At 41.6% G+C, this 16,369-nt stretch overlaps 1 protein-coding gene across 1 annotated transcript in view; it reads right to left on the bottom strand.

Annotated features, from left to right (window-relative positions):
- The window catches only part of ACSL3 (acyl-CoA synthetase long chain family member 3), a 77,602-nt gene that overhangs the window by 18,783 nt on the left and 42,450 nt on the right, over nucleotides 1-16,369 (bottom strand). The window contains exons 4-11 of the mRNA XM_058665070.1: nucleotides 11,809-11,986; nucleotides 10,378-10,487; nucleotides 9,179-9,317; nucleotides 6,861-7,011; nucleotides 5,237-5,360; nucleotides 4,922-4,993; nucleotides 3,411-3,550; nucleotides 1,155-1,327 (exon numbers count right to left, since the gene is read on the bottom strand). Coding sequence (XP_058521053.1) covers nucleotides 1,155-1,327; nucleotides 3,411-3,550; nucleotides 4,922-4,993; nucleotides 5,237-5,360; nucleotides 6,861-7,011; nucleotides 9,179-9,317; nucleotides 10,378-10,487; nucleotides 11,809-11,986 — 1,087 coding nt within the window. The remainder of the gene's footprint in view (nucleotides 1-1,154; nucleotides 1,328-3,410; nucleotides 3,551-4,921; nucleotides 4,994-5,236; nucleotides 5,361-6,860; nucleotides 7,012-9,178; nucleotides 9,318-10,377; nucleotides 10,488-11,808; nucleotides 11,987-16,369) is intronic.

The raw sequence follows: 16,369 nt of genomic DNA, 5'->3' as shown, positions 1-16,369 counted from the left end.
TCAGTGCCCACTGCACTCACCCAAGGGACTGTTCCTGAGTGTGCAGCCCCAGCTTCAGTGCAGCGCCCAATCTTTCAATCTTTGCTGTGTCCCCACTGCAGCTCCCTACCTCAGCTTATGCTCTCAACCCCGCCTGAAATTCCACCATACCACTCAGGGTAGACCAAAAACAGTAAAGGTGCTGGAATCACCCACTGTAATGAACTACTACACTTGTTCTTTAAAAAGTATTCAAATACTAGAAACAAAGGCTGGTATTTAAAACTTGAAAGACTTTCATTTACAACATACACATTCAATCTGCATCTTAAAAATGGAAGAAATTAAGGATCTGCAAAAAAAGTCCTATATCTGTGTATATTTAAGATAGCTTTTTTCCTGTAAAACAGTATCTAAAAGTAGCTCCAAAAAAATATACAAAGTATAAAGAACAACTCTGAAAGGTAGGAAAATAAAGAATGCAAAACAAACAAACAAACAAAAAACACCTGGCATATCACTGGTATACAGTAGCACTCAACATAAATATGGAAAAAATGAGTAGTTAAAAAATTTAGTATCTGTGAACATATAGAAGACAGAAAACAGAAACACAGCTTTCTCTAACACTGGGAAGCACTGTGAACCCGCGAGGCCCCGTTCACGGGACACACCTGGAAACCAACCGCCAGGTAGGCAGTGGAGCTGCTCTCCACACATCATGAAGACTGCAGTTAAAAACTCACTAGACCCGAATCTAGCTCCTGTCCACATGTACAAAGATCTCCACACACATTTCTGAACTTGAGTTTCACTTCCCTAACAACTTTAATACAAGAAATCTAACAGCTGATAATAGAAAATAAATTATACAAAAAGTCAATGCTGGTCACTAAAGCTTTATGAAAGACGCATACTTTTGGTGATGTGTAACACAGTTTAGTATCAAAAGTTCCTCTGGATGAATGGCTGATTATAGATACAACCAATACATGCTAAAAATTAGTATCAACAATAATAGTACCTATAATTTGTCACTACTCTACTAAACAAAAGCCTCCATTAACTCTTCTATATATTTGCAAAAAATAACCAATACCAAAAACAAACAAACAAAAAAAGGGGAACTGTACGTAAGTCTTGGGTGGACACTTCATTTCAGTGACCACACTCACCTTCCGTAATTGTTCCAGCCCCAGTGGATTCAGTGAGTCCGTACCCCTGGCCAACGGGACAGCAGAAACAGATATTCATGAACCGCTGTGTAGCTGCAGAGAGTGGAGCACCACCACACAGCAGAAGTCGGATATTTCCACCCAGCAAACTCCGAACCTTCCGGAAAACAAGCCTAAAAAAGAAACCAAAGTCATAGGATCTTAAAACTGAATGAGATTTCTAAATCATCTAAACTAACTTTCCAATTACTAATTTAATTCGTAACTAAATTAAGTGACTCATCCAACCAAAATCACACAGATAATTAGGGAGTTATTCTTGATATGCTACTTCAATTTTAGTTCCTGGTAGTTTAACAAGATAAAGAATATACAGTTTCCTCTTAAGAACTTTTCTTTTAGTATCTGAATTCAAAGTATAACACTTAATTCTGTAGCTTGATGTTAAATCTCTTAAGCCAAAGTAATTGGTTTTATACCACTATATAGCAATATAATACATACGATACATATACCGTGTATTATGAAGTTTTTGCTTTACTTTATTAGAATTGTACATAAATTTACACATAGCCATGTAGCTCTTTTTTGTTGATGGCGAGAAGAGGCAGGCATCACAGGTTCCCATTTGCTGGTTCACTCCACCCACGACATCCAGGAGAGGCCATGTCAGAGCCAGGAGGCAGGAATTCAGGTCAGCTTTGCACACGGAAAGGTGCCCAGCTGTCTGAGTCGCTGCCTCCCAGGCCTGCGTCAGATGGAAACCAGAGCTGGGAGCTGAGGCCAGACACTGCACGCCAGCAGTCCAATACGAGATTCAGCCTTAACCATGAGGTTGCACACGCACCTTCTCACTCTTGTTAACATCACACTAGCAGTTTAAAAACATGACAAATTATCTTTCAAAAATTCATCATCTTTTTCTAATAGTACTTCAATAAACAATTGTTCATCACCCCAATCCAATCCAAAAGTTCAGGATTTTTTTAAAAAATCTTTTTAAATAACTGAAAAAAGACTTTCCAAAGGGGAAAAAAACTATATCCTGCTGAAGAGATCATTAAATCAGGCAGGAGAAATAAGTTTATAAAGTCCAAAATAAAATGAAGCATCTGAAAAATGTATTTATTTTCTCATAAAAAATGTTGAATGTCATAGCTCAATTTATTATTTCTAAACTATTTCGCAATAAATCTATTTAACACACAAAATACATATTTGAGATAAAACTGATCATTTAAAACTTTAACTACAAAACATGTACTTATACTTATTTATTTTTTTTAAAGATTTATTTTTATTACAAAGTCAGATATACAGAGAGGAGGAGAGACAGAGAGATCTTCCGTCCGATGGTTCACTCCCCAAGTGGCTACAATGGCCAGTGCTGCACCAATCCAAAGCCAGGAGCCAGGAACTTCCTCCAGGTCTCCCACGTGGGTGCAGGATCCCAAGGCCTTGGGCCGTCCTCCACTGCTTTCCCAGGCCACAAGCAGGGAGCTGGATGGGAAGTGGAGCTGCTGGGATTAGAACTGGCACCCATATGGGATCCTGGTGCAATCAAGGTGAGGACTTTAGCCGCTAGGCCACTGTGCCAGGCCCTTCTAATTTATTTTAAGGCAGAGTTAGAAGGAAAGACACAGTGATATCTTCTATTGCTGGTTCACTCCCCTCCCGGCCTCAATGACTCCAGCTGGATCAGCCTGAAGTCAGGAGCTGCATCCCAGGCCCTCCTTGGGTTCCCTTCACCGCCTTCTCAGGCATATTAGCAGGAAGCTGGACAAGAAGTGGTGCCCATACAGGATACCAGCATTAATTACAGGCAGTGGCTAATCCACCAACCCCTAATACGAGCCCTTGCAAATTATTTTTAAATGGCTATATTCTCAAGCAGGGCATATTTTTAAGGAGTCCCTTAAATTGATTAACTAATTAACTTGGAAGGCAATGTTACAGAGAAAAGCAGAGAAAGACACATAAACACACACAGAGAGAAGAAAGCGAGAGAAATCTTCCATCTTCTCACTCCCTAAACGGCGCCACGGCAAGGGCTGAGTCAAGCCAAAACCAGGAGTTTCATTCAGGTTCAAACACTTGGATCATCTTCTGCCACTTTCCCAGGAATATCAGCAGGTTAGTTGGTGCCACAACATCCCCTCACCCTCTGCCAAGCATTTCTTATATCTATCTCAATCAACTGTCTATTAACAAGGAAGAAATGATTAAATCCTCAGGGTTGGGGAGGGACTTACTTACCTGTCACACAGTGGAGTACTATGTCCTTTTGAAATTTGTTCCATTTTGTAATTATAGGCCAAAATAAACAGATTACGCTGAAAGCTACTCATTTCATTCACTTTATTCATGACATTTTTGTAGATCCGATCCATAATTTCCTACACACATGAAAGTGAATTAACAGTGGATATTATCAGCGATCTTAAATATGTAAACCTTACCTCTGATTTGTATTTTTATTAAAGGCTATCTAAATTATGATCAAGACATTATAAAAGATATATTCTATCAGGAATGAAGTTTTGCAACAGAGCCACAATTAATTTAAAAATGACATCTCTAAAAAAAATTTTAAATAGAAATAGATCTAGATATTCTTAAAAACACGAAGAAAAAAAGGAAAATCAGGCCTTAGCCCAGGAATATATAATTACTAATCATTTTCATTTACTTATCTTTCTTACTCTGAGCCAAAAATTAAACTCACAAAATAATTACCATCTATCTGAAATACTTATTTTAAAGATGTATTTCTTTTTTATTGGAAGGGCAGATTTACAGACAAGAGGAAAGACAGAGAAAGAGCTTCCATCCACCGGTGCACTCCCAACATGGCAGCAACAGCCAGAGCTGAGCCCATCAGAGGCCAAGAGCCAAGAGCTTCTTCCAGGTCTCCCACGTGTTCAGGGTCCCAAAAACTTGGCCATTCTCCACTGCATGTCCAGACCATAAGCAGGGAACTGGACCAGATGTGGAACAGCCAGGACACGAAGGAGAGTCCTTATGGAATGCCAGCACTTGAAACAGAGGATTAGCCTGTTGAGCCATGGTGATGGCTTTCGAAATATTTCTTATAATATGTAACTATCTTGTAAATAAATAAATGTAGTACATTCTTAGCTCACACAGGATCATGAATTTGTTTTTTGATCTGTTTGTCTTCTAACACTGTTCTGATGAAACTTCTCTCATCTTCATCCTGCCTGCCATGGCTCACTACTAATAAGTCTACTTTAAACTCTCCCTATACAATTTTAAGTTACATGCAGTTTTTGAGCAAATTAAGAACTTCAAAGCCTACTAGAAGCCAAGAGTTACAGAGAAACTTCAAACTATTAACCATTTACACCTGAGTTTGGAATAACTGTGTAAGTACACTTGATGTGAGCAAAAGTATCCAACAATGATTCCCAACACTTTTAAGCGAAATCAGAAAGCCACAAAAAACCAACATTAGGAGGAGCTAAAAAACTGCTAGGTGTCCCTTTCCTATAATCTTATTCCGTTTAAGTAAAGAATGTAGTGATAATATACGGGAGCTGAAATTAGGCTCAGTGTTCAGTAAGTATGAAGAAAAATCAAAGCTAAAATAAGAATGAGTAAATCCTGCAAAGCTTAAGGCTCTAGAATAATCAATACAGAATAATTCTGCATTAACTACCATGTCAGTGCTATGTTTTCACTGACGTTACCGCTCTACACAAATGCCAGGTCTTTAGTATTCAGTATTCACTCATTTCAACTCTCACCGGAACAGCTGCCATCAGGGTCGGTTTCAACGTGGTTGTATCCCCTTTGCTTCCTTTTTTAATTTTTGAAGACTATAAAAATAAGAAAATAAAAAACTATATAAAGCAGTCATTGTCTTGAAAATCCAAAGAAAATTTAAATCAATGAAAGTATATTATAAATTCATCATTTTGGTGTACTTATACTCTACAAATCAGGTTCAAAGGCAACATGTTATTTTAAAAATATGTACAGACAATGGTCAGGCTGACAGAAAAGAAAGCATTAAGCGTAATGGGCTTTTCAGTATGTCAAGTCAAAGACATTTAATTTACCTGATCTGCTAAAGTCTGTGGTGAGGAGTAGCCAATGCGGCATCCGTGGGAGAGACAGACGAGTTCGGCACTCAGCTCCAGGACATGGGCCAGAGGCAAATAGCCAATGTAGACATCTTCCTCCCTAGGAGAAGGGAGCCAGAGGCAAGGTCAACTGTGCGCTCTGCTACAAGTGACCACAACAGCAGAGCGACATTTGAAAAAGAACTACAGTTCAACCTAAAATGGTGGAGGCAGATAAGGAGAGATGGCCAGGTTTTACAGAAGAGATTCTTTGCTGGAAGTTGGACTAAACTGCAAAGAACAGGTTTTGTATGTTTATAATTCAACAATTACCCCTACCCTCAAAATATACAAGTGAGGCAAACCTAAAATGAATTATTATTAATCTGTTCTGAAATGTAATAGATGAAATTTTTCCTAACAGATACAAGAAATTTCACATTCTTTCCCCAAGCCCAGAGTGTGTGTGTGTGTGTGTGTGTGTGTGTGTGTGTGGTGTGTGGTATGTGTGTATGCGTGTGTGGGGGGGTGTGGTGTGTGTATGTGTGTGTGTGTGGTGTGTGTGTGGTGTGTGTGTATGTGTGTGTGTGGTGTGTGTATGTATGCGTGTGTGGTGTGTGTGCGTGTGTGTGTGTGGTGTGTGTGTGGTTCCCAAAAGGCATTCACCAGAACACTGATTTCAGCTCTGCGAATGTTTACCTGACAATCCCTCAGACCCCATCTGTTTCCTCCATCATCTCTTTCCCACTCCATTAGACCGAGCATGCTCTCACTCGAGTTTGCCTTCACAGCAAAGCCAGGGGTAGGTACTTGGTCGAGTGGTTAACATGCTGGCTGGGATGCTTGTATCCCATACTGCAGTCCTCAGGTTCAAGTCCCAGTTTCACTTCAATTTCAGGTTGCTGCTAATTTGGGATCTTTACTGCCTAACAGCAGCAAGCACCAGCTGAAGCAGCTGGGTTCCTGCCACTAAATGGGAAACCCAGATTAAGTCCTAGGATCAAGCCACAGCAGGCACTGGAAGAGGGACAGAGAGAATGTAACTGCTGGCTGCATCTCCTTCTTTCCCTCAGTAGCTCAATAAATAACTAAAAATTAAGGAAAATAATCACACTCTGAACATAGCTCAAAAAATATCTGTGGAACAGATCAAGCCATCAGAACAGTATGTCAGCACAAAGATGACTAAAGAAATGATACTGGGCAGGGCGACGGGTCAACAGGCTAATCTTACACCTGAGGGCACCAGCATCCCAGTGGGTGCCTGGCTTGGGTCCCAGCTCTCCACTTCCCTTTCGGCTCCCTGCTTGTGGCCTGGAAGCCAGCCTCGAGGATGACTCAAGTCCTTGGGACCCTGCACCCACGTGGGAGACCCAGAGCAGGCTCCTGGCTCCTGGATTCAAATTTACTTAGCTTCAGCTGTTGTGGCCATTTGGGAAGTGAACCAACTGATGGGAAAAGCCTCTCTCTGCCTCTTCTTCTATCTACAGATTAACATTAAAAAGACAAGGACAAAAACAAAAAGAGCAACAGTATCAACTAATTAAAGCAATTTTAGAAATTTATAGCTACAAGCCAATTAAAATTAAAATTTATTTATTTATTTTTAGTAATGACATACCCCAGTCTTGGAATCCTTCTTGCCATCCCAGTCACACCAGCAATAATGTTACTGTGTGAGATCATGACTCCCTTGGGAATTCCTGTGGATCCACTTGTGTACATAATTACTGCAATATCTGAGGGCAGTGGTTTGCTGTGAGGTTTGTTCTCTGTATTAAAGGAATAATCACACATTTCTGAGAAATTCATTCATATCATCATTTTTTCATAATTATTCTCCAACTCAGTTCAACAAAAATATTTGTGTAGGGGAAACACATAAAGAACATGAAATCTACTGGGACAAATGAAAATCTGCAATGTAAGTAAAAGGTATGAATGAAAGTAAAGCAAAACAAAGCAAGAAAATGACAACAGGTGCTATTTAGATTTATATGTCAGGAAAGCCTCTGCAGTTATTTAAAGCGCAAAGCTGACAAAGGGGAGGAACAGAGCCAAAACCCTGAAATCGGAAGATTATTCAAACGAGAAGGAACTAAGTAGGTGCAAGGGTTGTGAGGTAGACATGCGCGTGGCATATTAAAGCACAAGCAAGGAGTTCAGTGGCAATGGAGTAGACATGAGAAGGACAGCCAGAGAATCCTGCTCAAGTGCATTTCAGAGCGTATATGGAGGGTCTCAGGGTCCACGCGAAGGACTGTGGACTGTAATTCAGAAAACACAGCAATGTTGTTCACAATGTTGTCATCTCTTGTGGTAAGGATTACCTGGCTGCTATATCCTACTAGCTAACTAGAAAAGCAAGAAGGGAATTTGGGAGACGAAAGTTATCCCACAAATTCATCTAAAAAATAATAGTCGTTTGAACTAGGGGAACCTAAAAATCTACTAAAAATGTTCTCTTCTTTACAGTGGTATAATTAGTTTGGTTACTCTCAAAGTCCTAGATTGAAAAACACTGTTACCCATTTGCAATGACAACAAGCCTAAGCCACAGACAGGCCAATGCACAAAAGACAGAAAAATGGGTCATGGCAGAGATGGTCTCCCCAAGAAGCCGTTGAACTTATCTGGACAATGAGATGCTGGACTTTATGCTTGGTATATGCTTGCAATGAAAGAATCTCAACTGAATTCGAACTGTGGTATTGCAACAAGGTGGAGGAATCCACCATGGGGGGAGGGTTTGGGGAGGGATGGGGGAATCCCAGAGCCTATAAAACTGTGTCACATAATGCAATGTAATCAATAAAAAAATAATAATAAAAAAATTAAAAATATGCCTCTCCTAAAAAAAAGGGGGGGTCATGGATGAAACTGCTGACTTGCCTGAAAAAAACTGTTTCATGCAGATTTCTAAATAAGACGAAAGACAGAAAGAGAGAGAGAGAAAGAAAGAGTGAGTCTTCATATATGTCCTCAAGAAATCTGCCTTCTTCACCACAGACCAGTCAAGTCTGCTTCTACCTCCGCGTTACTCCTTCCTCCGCAGTGCCACTCCCCACCTCCAAGGCATCGCGGGCACTGTCTAAGGCAGCATTTGCCAAGTCTGGAGGTGCTTTTGCAATCCCCGTGCCACTTGACTCTCTCTGTATCTATATACTTGGTCCTACTGATGACCTACCTAGAATTCCTCTCCTTGGCCACACACTCAGTGCCGTTCAGAGACACTATTCCCTGCTGGTAACTTCCACTATTCCCATAGCTCTAATGAATTTGCAACTCTTAATTCCAAACTCCAGCCTGCCATGTTTGCACATTGTGAATGCCCCATGACCATCTAAAACATAACATGCCCCAAATACATGTCAGTGCAGCCCTGTCCCTGAGCTGAATGAATGTTCATATTCAATTACTACGTCTTTCACTACTGAGAAAGTCCCACTACTCCAGCAACATTTTTGGTATCTCTAAACATTAGTGCGCCCTAACATTTTCTTATACTTATTTATGAATAGAAACTTCTAGCTCCAAGCCCTGCCAGAGGGTGTCACCTCCAAAAAGAGTTGGAACAGGGAGTAGAAAAAGGACTCTAGGTCTAGTCACTCTATTGGTAACATATGCAAGAATTCACTCCCATGAACAAGCTCAATGGCATATTTATAAGACTAACTTTAACAAGAATTATCAGAGAAAGGAAATGAGAAAACTAAAAATATGAGAGAAAATGGACTACTAAACTAATTTCAAATAAATACTAACTTTCATAATCCTAATAATGTGTACTTCCATAAACCTTTCTCTATGGCCTAGATAAAAGGGTACCTAGAGACAAGCACTTCTCCAAGTCACGTTAGAAAACACCGCAGTGTGTCTCCTGTTGAAGCTCAGTAATCCTGGAGACCACCACCCCTGGAAGGAGGGCGGCACACATACCCACGCTCGCCTTGGCTCCCAGGGCCTGCACCGCAGCCATGGTGTGCACGATGACACCTTTGGGGAACTCGGACCAGGTGGGTGGCTTCCCGTCCACAGTGATGATGTGCCTCAGGCGTGGAACCAAGGAAACGATATCCTGGAGAAACCCCAACATTCACCATGTTCTTCGTTATTTTTCGCTCAGTTTAGCAAATGGTTCAAGATACAAGAAAACAGGTTTATCACAGCGAGTAAACTATTGAAAATATTTCTTCTCGGGCCCGGCGGCGTGGCCTAGCGGCTAAAGTCCTCGCCTTGAAAGCCCCAGGATCCCATATGGGCGCCGGTTCTAATCCCGGCTGCTCCACTTCCCATCCAGCTCCCTGCTTGTGGCCTGGGAAAGCAGTTGAGGACGGCCCAATGCATTGGGACCCTGCACCCGCGTGGGAGACCCGGAAGAGGTTCCAGGTTCCCGGCTTCAGATCGGCGCGCACGGGCCTGTTGCGGCTCACTTGGGGAGTGAATCATCGGACGGAAGATCTTCCTCTCTGTCTCTCCTCCTCTCTGTATATCCAGCTGTAATAAAATGAATAAATCTTAAAAAAAAAAAAAATTTCTTCTCTCAAAAGAGAGAGAGCTGCAATGCAGCTGGATAAGTGACTGTGCTGACTCGAGCTTCTTTACAGTGTGAGTCCCTCCCTGTTCTTTGGTAAAATTCTAATCAGTGAAGCCACTGCCTTGCCAAATGCGCACACACACAGGTGACCCGAGTCCCAACAAGTCCGAGTCCCCGCCTCGCATTTTTAAGAGGTGAAACTAGAGGACGAGGAGGTGGGCTGCGGAACAAGGATTCAGTTGGAAACTTGTAGAAAGCATAAATAAATGAATGAAGGTATTATGATTTAAAACATATCCCTTAGAAAGCACAAGTTTATTAAAAATAGGTTTGAAAATATATGAGCTTAACAAAAGAAGCAGTGATCCCCCTTCTATGTAAGAACACAGACGTTCCCAGATATAAGAATATTGATAACTTATAACTCTGGATTATCTGAATTTGTATATATATGAAATTCAGCTGTTAGTTTGTCAAGAAAAATAAGAGTCTGCTATTCCTAAAAGCCTACAATGACAGTAAAAAATGTAAAAGACCACAATTAAGTATCAATACCAGGATTCCTCACACTGCAGGTTTTAAAATGTCATTCACACTTTACCTTCAGCTTGGTCTGCAGGAGCTCTTTGCTTGTGATGATATTGGTCACCTCTGTTTCATTTAATCCATGAACAATGGCTGGACCTCCCAGAGTAGCATATAATGTGACAACTACAAGGAAAAGAAGAGCAAATCAAGAATTCACATGCTTGATGAAGCACCAGAGAGAAATAAAGCCTCTCACAGGGGATGTGTATCACATATCACCACAGAGCATTCGAAACTATGAGATCCACAGTCTAACACGTGAATCAACAGACCTAGTTACCCTTCTCTAAGATCCCAGCTCCTGACTCCAGCTTCCGGGTAATGCCCACTTGGAGGAGCAGCGATGACAAAGCGACAGGCTCCTCACCATCCACTGGGATGCCATTCCCGGCACCTTGCTGTGGCCCAGGCTGGCCCTGGCAGCTGTGGGCATGCGGAGAGTGAAGCAACAGAGCAGCCCACAAGTGCTTCTCCTTCTCTCTCTGTAAGCATGTGTGTATGTGTCTAATTCATAAAAATTACATAAATGAATAAAAGAATTCAAATATGTCAGCAGGAAACCTAGGGAAAGTACCGTTCCCATTTCATCTGGAGCATCTCCATCTGACTACACCTACACATTGGCACCAACACCTCTGAACCAAGCATTCAGGAATATACCACAGATTGAGCCACAACAATTAACCCTGAAGTAACTACAATACTAGAATACTATCATTTGGGCCTGGCGTGGTAGCTTAGAGGCTAAAGTCTTCACCTTACAAGCGCCACAAATCCATATGGGCGCCGGTTCTAATCCCGGCAGCTCCACTTCCCATCCAGCTCTCTGCTTGTGGCCTGGGAAAGCAGTCAAGGACAGCCCAAAGCCTCAGGACCCGGAAAAAGCTCCAGATTCCTGACTTTGGATGGGCTCAGCTTTGGCCATTGTGGCCACTTCAGGAGTGAACCAGTGAATGGAAGACCTTTCTCTCTTGTCTCTCCTTCTCCCTGTAAAGCTGCCTTTCCAAGAAAAATAAATAAAAATACTATCATTTAACCTGCCACCATGAAGTTCCACAGGTTCAAGCATGAAAACAACTTGGAAGTCAAGTGCTGCCATGGGAAACATGACATTAACTAAAGAGTAACCTCAAATGTGGACTCCGAGCGATGCCAGCAAAGCCCTGATGCCAAAGTGCACAGCCTCGTGGTACAGATCTCAAAGTGCACAGATCTCATCACTACAGGGACTGTGACAATCTGTTCCACAACTGGGTCTTTGTTCAAACCAGACCAACAATGCCAAGTCACAGTTAGGAGTTCTCCACTGTCTGGATGCACTAAGATAATGAATCTAAGAATTTTAACTCTCACCCTCTTGAGAGTGAAATAGTAGAATTTTCATCATTTTCTTGTCTACAGTAATGTAAGTCCACTGTTTCAGACAGTAAGAAAGCCCACGTACGCTGGAAGTTGTACATAAAGCACGCCTGTGCGGCGATCATCCACTCGGCCCGGGTCTCACAGAAGATGGCGATGTTGGTCTTGGGTTTCTGACCCAGCACTTGCAAGCCGCTTCCAAAGTGAAGGGCTCGGACGAAGACATCTTCATAGGAGAGCCAACTGTAGTGTCCAAGAATAACCTGATGAAAAATACACAAAAAAATATAACTAGCTTTGAATAGGGCAAAAAATATTACCTTACAAAAGAAATAAATATGTTCCAAATTCTATAATTAACCTGAAAGTTATGCCAGTATGTTTGCATAAACTTTTTTCTAACTTGAGTTTCAAGTGAAGATCTGTTTTTTAAATTAGTTGTTTTATATTATCTTATGACTCCTCAATTCTTTTTCTAAATCTTTTCCTGTAACTTTAATTCATTTTAGTTTTTGGGCCCGGCGTGATAGCTCAGCAGCTAAAGTCCTCATCTTGCACGCGTGGGGATGCCCTATGGGTTGGCTTCCCATCCAGTTCCCTGCTTGTTGCCTGGGAAAGCAGTTGAGGACAGCCTAAAGCCTTGGGTCCCTGCACCCAGGTGGAGACCTACAGCAGGTTCCAGGCTCCTGGCTTCAAATGGGCACAGCTCCGGCCGTTGTGGCCACTTGGGGAGTAAATCATTGGACAGAAGATCTCTGTGTATCTGACTTTCCAATAAAAATAAATGATAAGTCTTAAAAAAATTATTCTTTCAAAAATATTCAGTATGATGGGATCTTAAAGGTTACCTTACTGGTCAGATGGTCATTTACTAACAATCCAGTTACAGATCTCATTACCTAAGTGATTCAGATGTTAATTTAAAAGGTATTAAGTACTACCTTAAAAACCTGGATTTCTGAGCTCAGAGCAGCTAAGGAACACGTCCAGGGCCCGGCGGCGTGGCCTAGCGGCTAAAGTCCTCACCTTGAACGCACCAGGATCCCATATGGGCGCCAGTTCTAATCCTGGCTGCTCCACTTCCCATCCACCTCCCTGCTTGTGGCCTGGGAAAGCAGTGGAGGACGGCCCAAAGCTTTGGGACCCTGCACCCACACAGGAGACCCGGAAGAGGTTCCAGGTTCCCGGCTTCGGATCTGCGCAGTACCGGCCGTTGCGCTCACTTGGGGAAAGAATCATCGGATGGGAGATCTTCCTCTCTGTCTCTCCTCCTTCTGTACATCTGAATTTCCAATAAAAATAAATAAATCTTTAAAAAACAAAAAACACCTGGATTTCAACATATGATGGCACTGTATGACTCAAAACAGAAAGAGGCCAAACCCAGGCTAATAGAAATACTTATGATTGTTCAATCTAGATAGCAAAGCAAGCAAGTTTCTATTTATGAAACCAACTAGGAACTACTGGTACTATTCCAGGCCGCCCTTTCCAAGTACTCCATGATCACTGGCACACCCGGGTACAGGCAGCACCAAGTTCACATTAATAACCTTCCTTTTAAGCTGATCAACAGATTTTTTTTAACCTGTGACTGTACACATCCTGATTACATACAGATTAGATAAAAAGAAAAAGTTCTTTTCTGTTAACACGCCAAGGTTCCAAAATACGGTCATTTCACAAATGCATGTCTGAAACACTTTAAAACCACCAGAGCACATTCATTTTTAAAAATGCAAACAGCATTAAAGAAATTTCTAGAAATAAGAGGTTAGAAATTTTTTTAACTTTAAAAAGGATAAATATTGCCCTGCAGTGTTTCATTCGCTGATATGATTTAAAATGCAAATTTTTATTTTGATGGTCAAGCCATCTGCACTTAAGACAGTCATTTAACTCTGGTCCTAAACACCCCCCTTACCCTCCTGAAAAGCTCAGCACCCCAGGGAGCTCCTGTGGGTTCAAAAGAGGAAGAGGTGGGGAGGAGAGACAGAGGAGAATCTGGCTAGCAACGTGCAGCAACTAAAAATGCTAATGTTCCAAAGAGGCTGAGTGATGGGCCTTATACATTTCAAAGACTAGGTGTGTTCTCAGGAGAGAAGCGTGGCTATCATCCTAGCATCAGATCTATGAAATACATGAAAATTGGTTCTCCTTATATTAATAAAAAATATTTTTATGATTTTTTTTATCTGAGAGGCAAATTTATTAAGAGGAGAAACAGAGAGAGAGAAACTGCCCATCTACTGATCACTTCCCAAGTGGCTGCAACAGCCGGAGCTGAGCTGATCCAAAGCCAGGAGCCAGAAGCTTCTTCTGAGTCTCCCACGTAGCTGCAGGTGCCCAAAGAACTGGGCCACATTTTGCTGTTTTCCCAGGCCCTAGGGAGGGAGCTGGATCAGAAGTGGAACAGGGAGGAGACTGGCATGCAAGCACTACAGATGGGGATTAGCCTGATAAGCCATCTTGCTGGCCCCAATATAACATCTAAAAAAGAAAAGAAACAAATGTAATGGGCCCAGTATGATGGCTCCATGGCTGGATCCCATATGAGCACGGGGTCATGTCCCATCTACTCCACTTCCCATCCAGTTTCCTGCTTATAGCCTGAAAGAGCAGTGGAAAATGACCCAAATCCTTTGGACCCTGGACCCATGTGAGATATCCAAAAGAAGTTCCGGTCTCCTGGCTACAGATGGGCTCAGCTCTGGCCTCTGTAGCCATTTACGGAGTGAACTAGCAGATGCAAGATCTTTGTCTCTCCTTCTCTCTGTAAATTTGCCTTTCCAAGAAAAATAAGTAAACCTTAAAAACAATGTAACTGTTCTAAAAGGCATCTAATTTATGATACAAACATGAAAACTCATGCTGTGATGTCATCATGTGGTAAGAAACTAACTCATGAGTATATTGAGTACAATGTTTCCTCATACATAAAAATGCTGAATCTCTTTAATTCATTAAACCACTGGATAAAGTAATTATTATCTTTTTTTCTTATAAAAACTACATTTAAAGGACTCTATCATGCCCATAATTTTATGGGATTTTTGCTGGAAAAAAGAGTTTTAGTTCTTACTTTGCCCTATGGTTAGCTCAATCCCAAATTAAACCCATTTGTATTTATTTCCGGCCTCTACTGTTGAACATAGCTACAAGAAAATTCATAATCATATGAAAACTCCAGGACCACAGACCTCCCTAGCCTGTAATCTTATTTTCTCACACTCTGAAATAGCTTTGAAACTATCGATACTCCCTTCTCCTCTAGATGACAATATGTCTCCTACTTCACTGAGCAATCAAAAATTAAACAAACACCTCCCATCAAATTCAATAACTTACCTCTGTCTGTATGCACATCTAGTCCACATGGCTAAGTGTCTCCAACAAAGGCTTAAAAAACGCTCCAAATTTCTATGTCTGATCTGATCACCCATATTTGGAGATCTGCTTGACACTTTTTTAATCTGTTCAACTTAGATGTCTAAAAGAAAGCAAGCTCCCTAGCAAAGTCACCTAATTCAACCAATCTCGTTTTCCTTCTTTGTCTTGGTCCTTGCTTTTGTCCGCAGAGGGTAAATCATCCCCACCTGCTCGGAACAGAAACTTGGGTTTTTCTCTATTACACTTACCTTCAAATCCACGGTTCTTATCTACTGTTACCTATAAAACCTCGGCAAGCTCAGCCTTGTCTACACCTCTGCTCCCACCACCCTAGTCCATTTCTCTCCTGAACTCGTACCAACTAGATAAACTGTTTCTCACTTCTATTTTCTCAAAACTCACACAAATTGGGTCACGCACTTGCATAAGCACTCTGCATGATTTCCTTTTTCAGGAAAAGGTTGCCCAAAAGGCCTCCCCTGGCCTAACAGACCCTAGAACTTTACAAAGCATAAGCCTCTCCATGCCCCTCATGCCTTCTTTCCCCGATTCACCCCAAACAGAACTTTTCCTTCTATCCTCCAAACAGTGCAGCAAGGACAAGACGGGCACCAGGCCACACATCCAGGGAGGCACTCTCTCGTCAGGCCCAGTGCACACCAGGAACCTCCCTAACTGGGCCTCCCTAACAGGGCAGTGATAGCTCAGGCTGCAGCCTAACCCTGACTGCTTAGGAAGGCTTTCCCTCATCACCAATCTGCTTATCTCTTTATTGCAGCTATTGCATTTTTAAATTGCTTCTTTATTCCTTCCACATACACACCCTCATTTGAGCACTTAGAGAAGATTTTGCTATGTTCTTTCCAAATTAATCCAAAAAGATACACTCATTTCTGTTCATATAAGTTGACTTAATTTTCTTTTCCTGTTTCTTAATGCCTACTTTTATGTTACTTCATATTTCTTAGTGCTGCATATATGTATGACTGGCATTTTCTGAGTTTTTTTTAGGACATTTGCCTCATAATTAGTATAAGAAGTAATGGCGGATTTCTTGGCCAGTGTATATAGTTTTGTTATCAGTGTAACTTCTTTCATTTTTGCTCCCTGCCATTCTATTTGTTTAACACACTACTACACACAAAATTGCTCCAGTCTCACGTCTTACATAACAACAATCCTTGCCCCATTGTTTTAATAGGTATGCCTGCTTCCACACTAGTTGCTAATGAAACCTTCCCTACCTGCAGCCAGTC

Source organism: Ochotona princeps, chromosome 5, assembly GCF_030435755.1.
Source record: "Ochotona princeps isolate mOchPri1 chromosome 5, mOchPri1.hap1, whole genome shotgun sequence".
Taxonomy (NCBI): domain Eukaryota; kingdom Metazoa; phylum Chordata; class Mammalia; order Lagomorpha; family Ochotonidae; genus Ochotona; species Ochotona princeps.
Note: the sequence above shows the minus strand (reverse complement) of the source record. Positions and strands in the feature narration are given on the sequence as shown.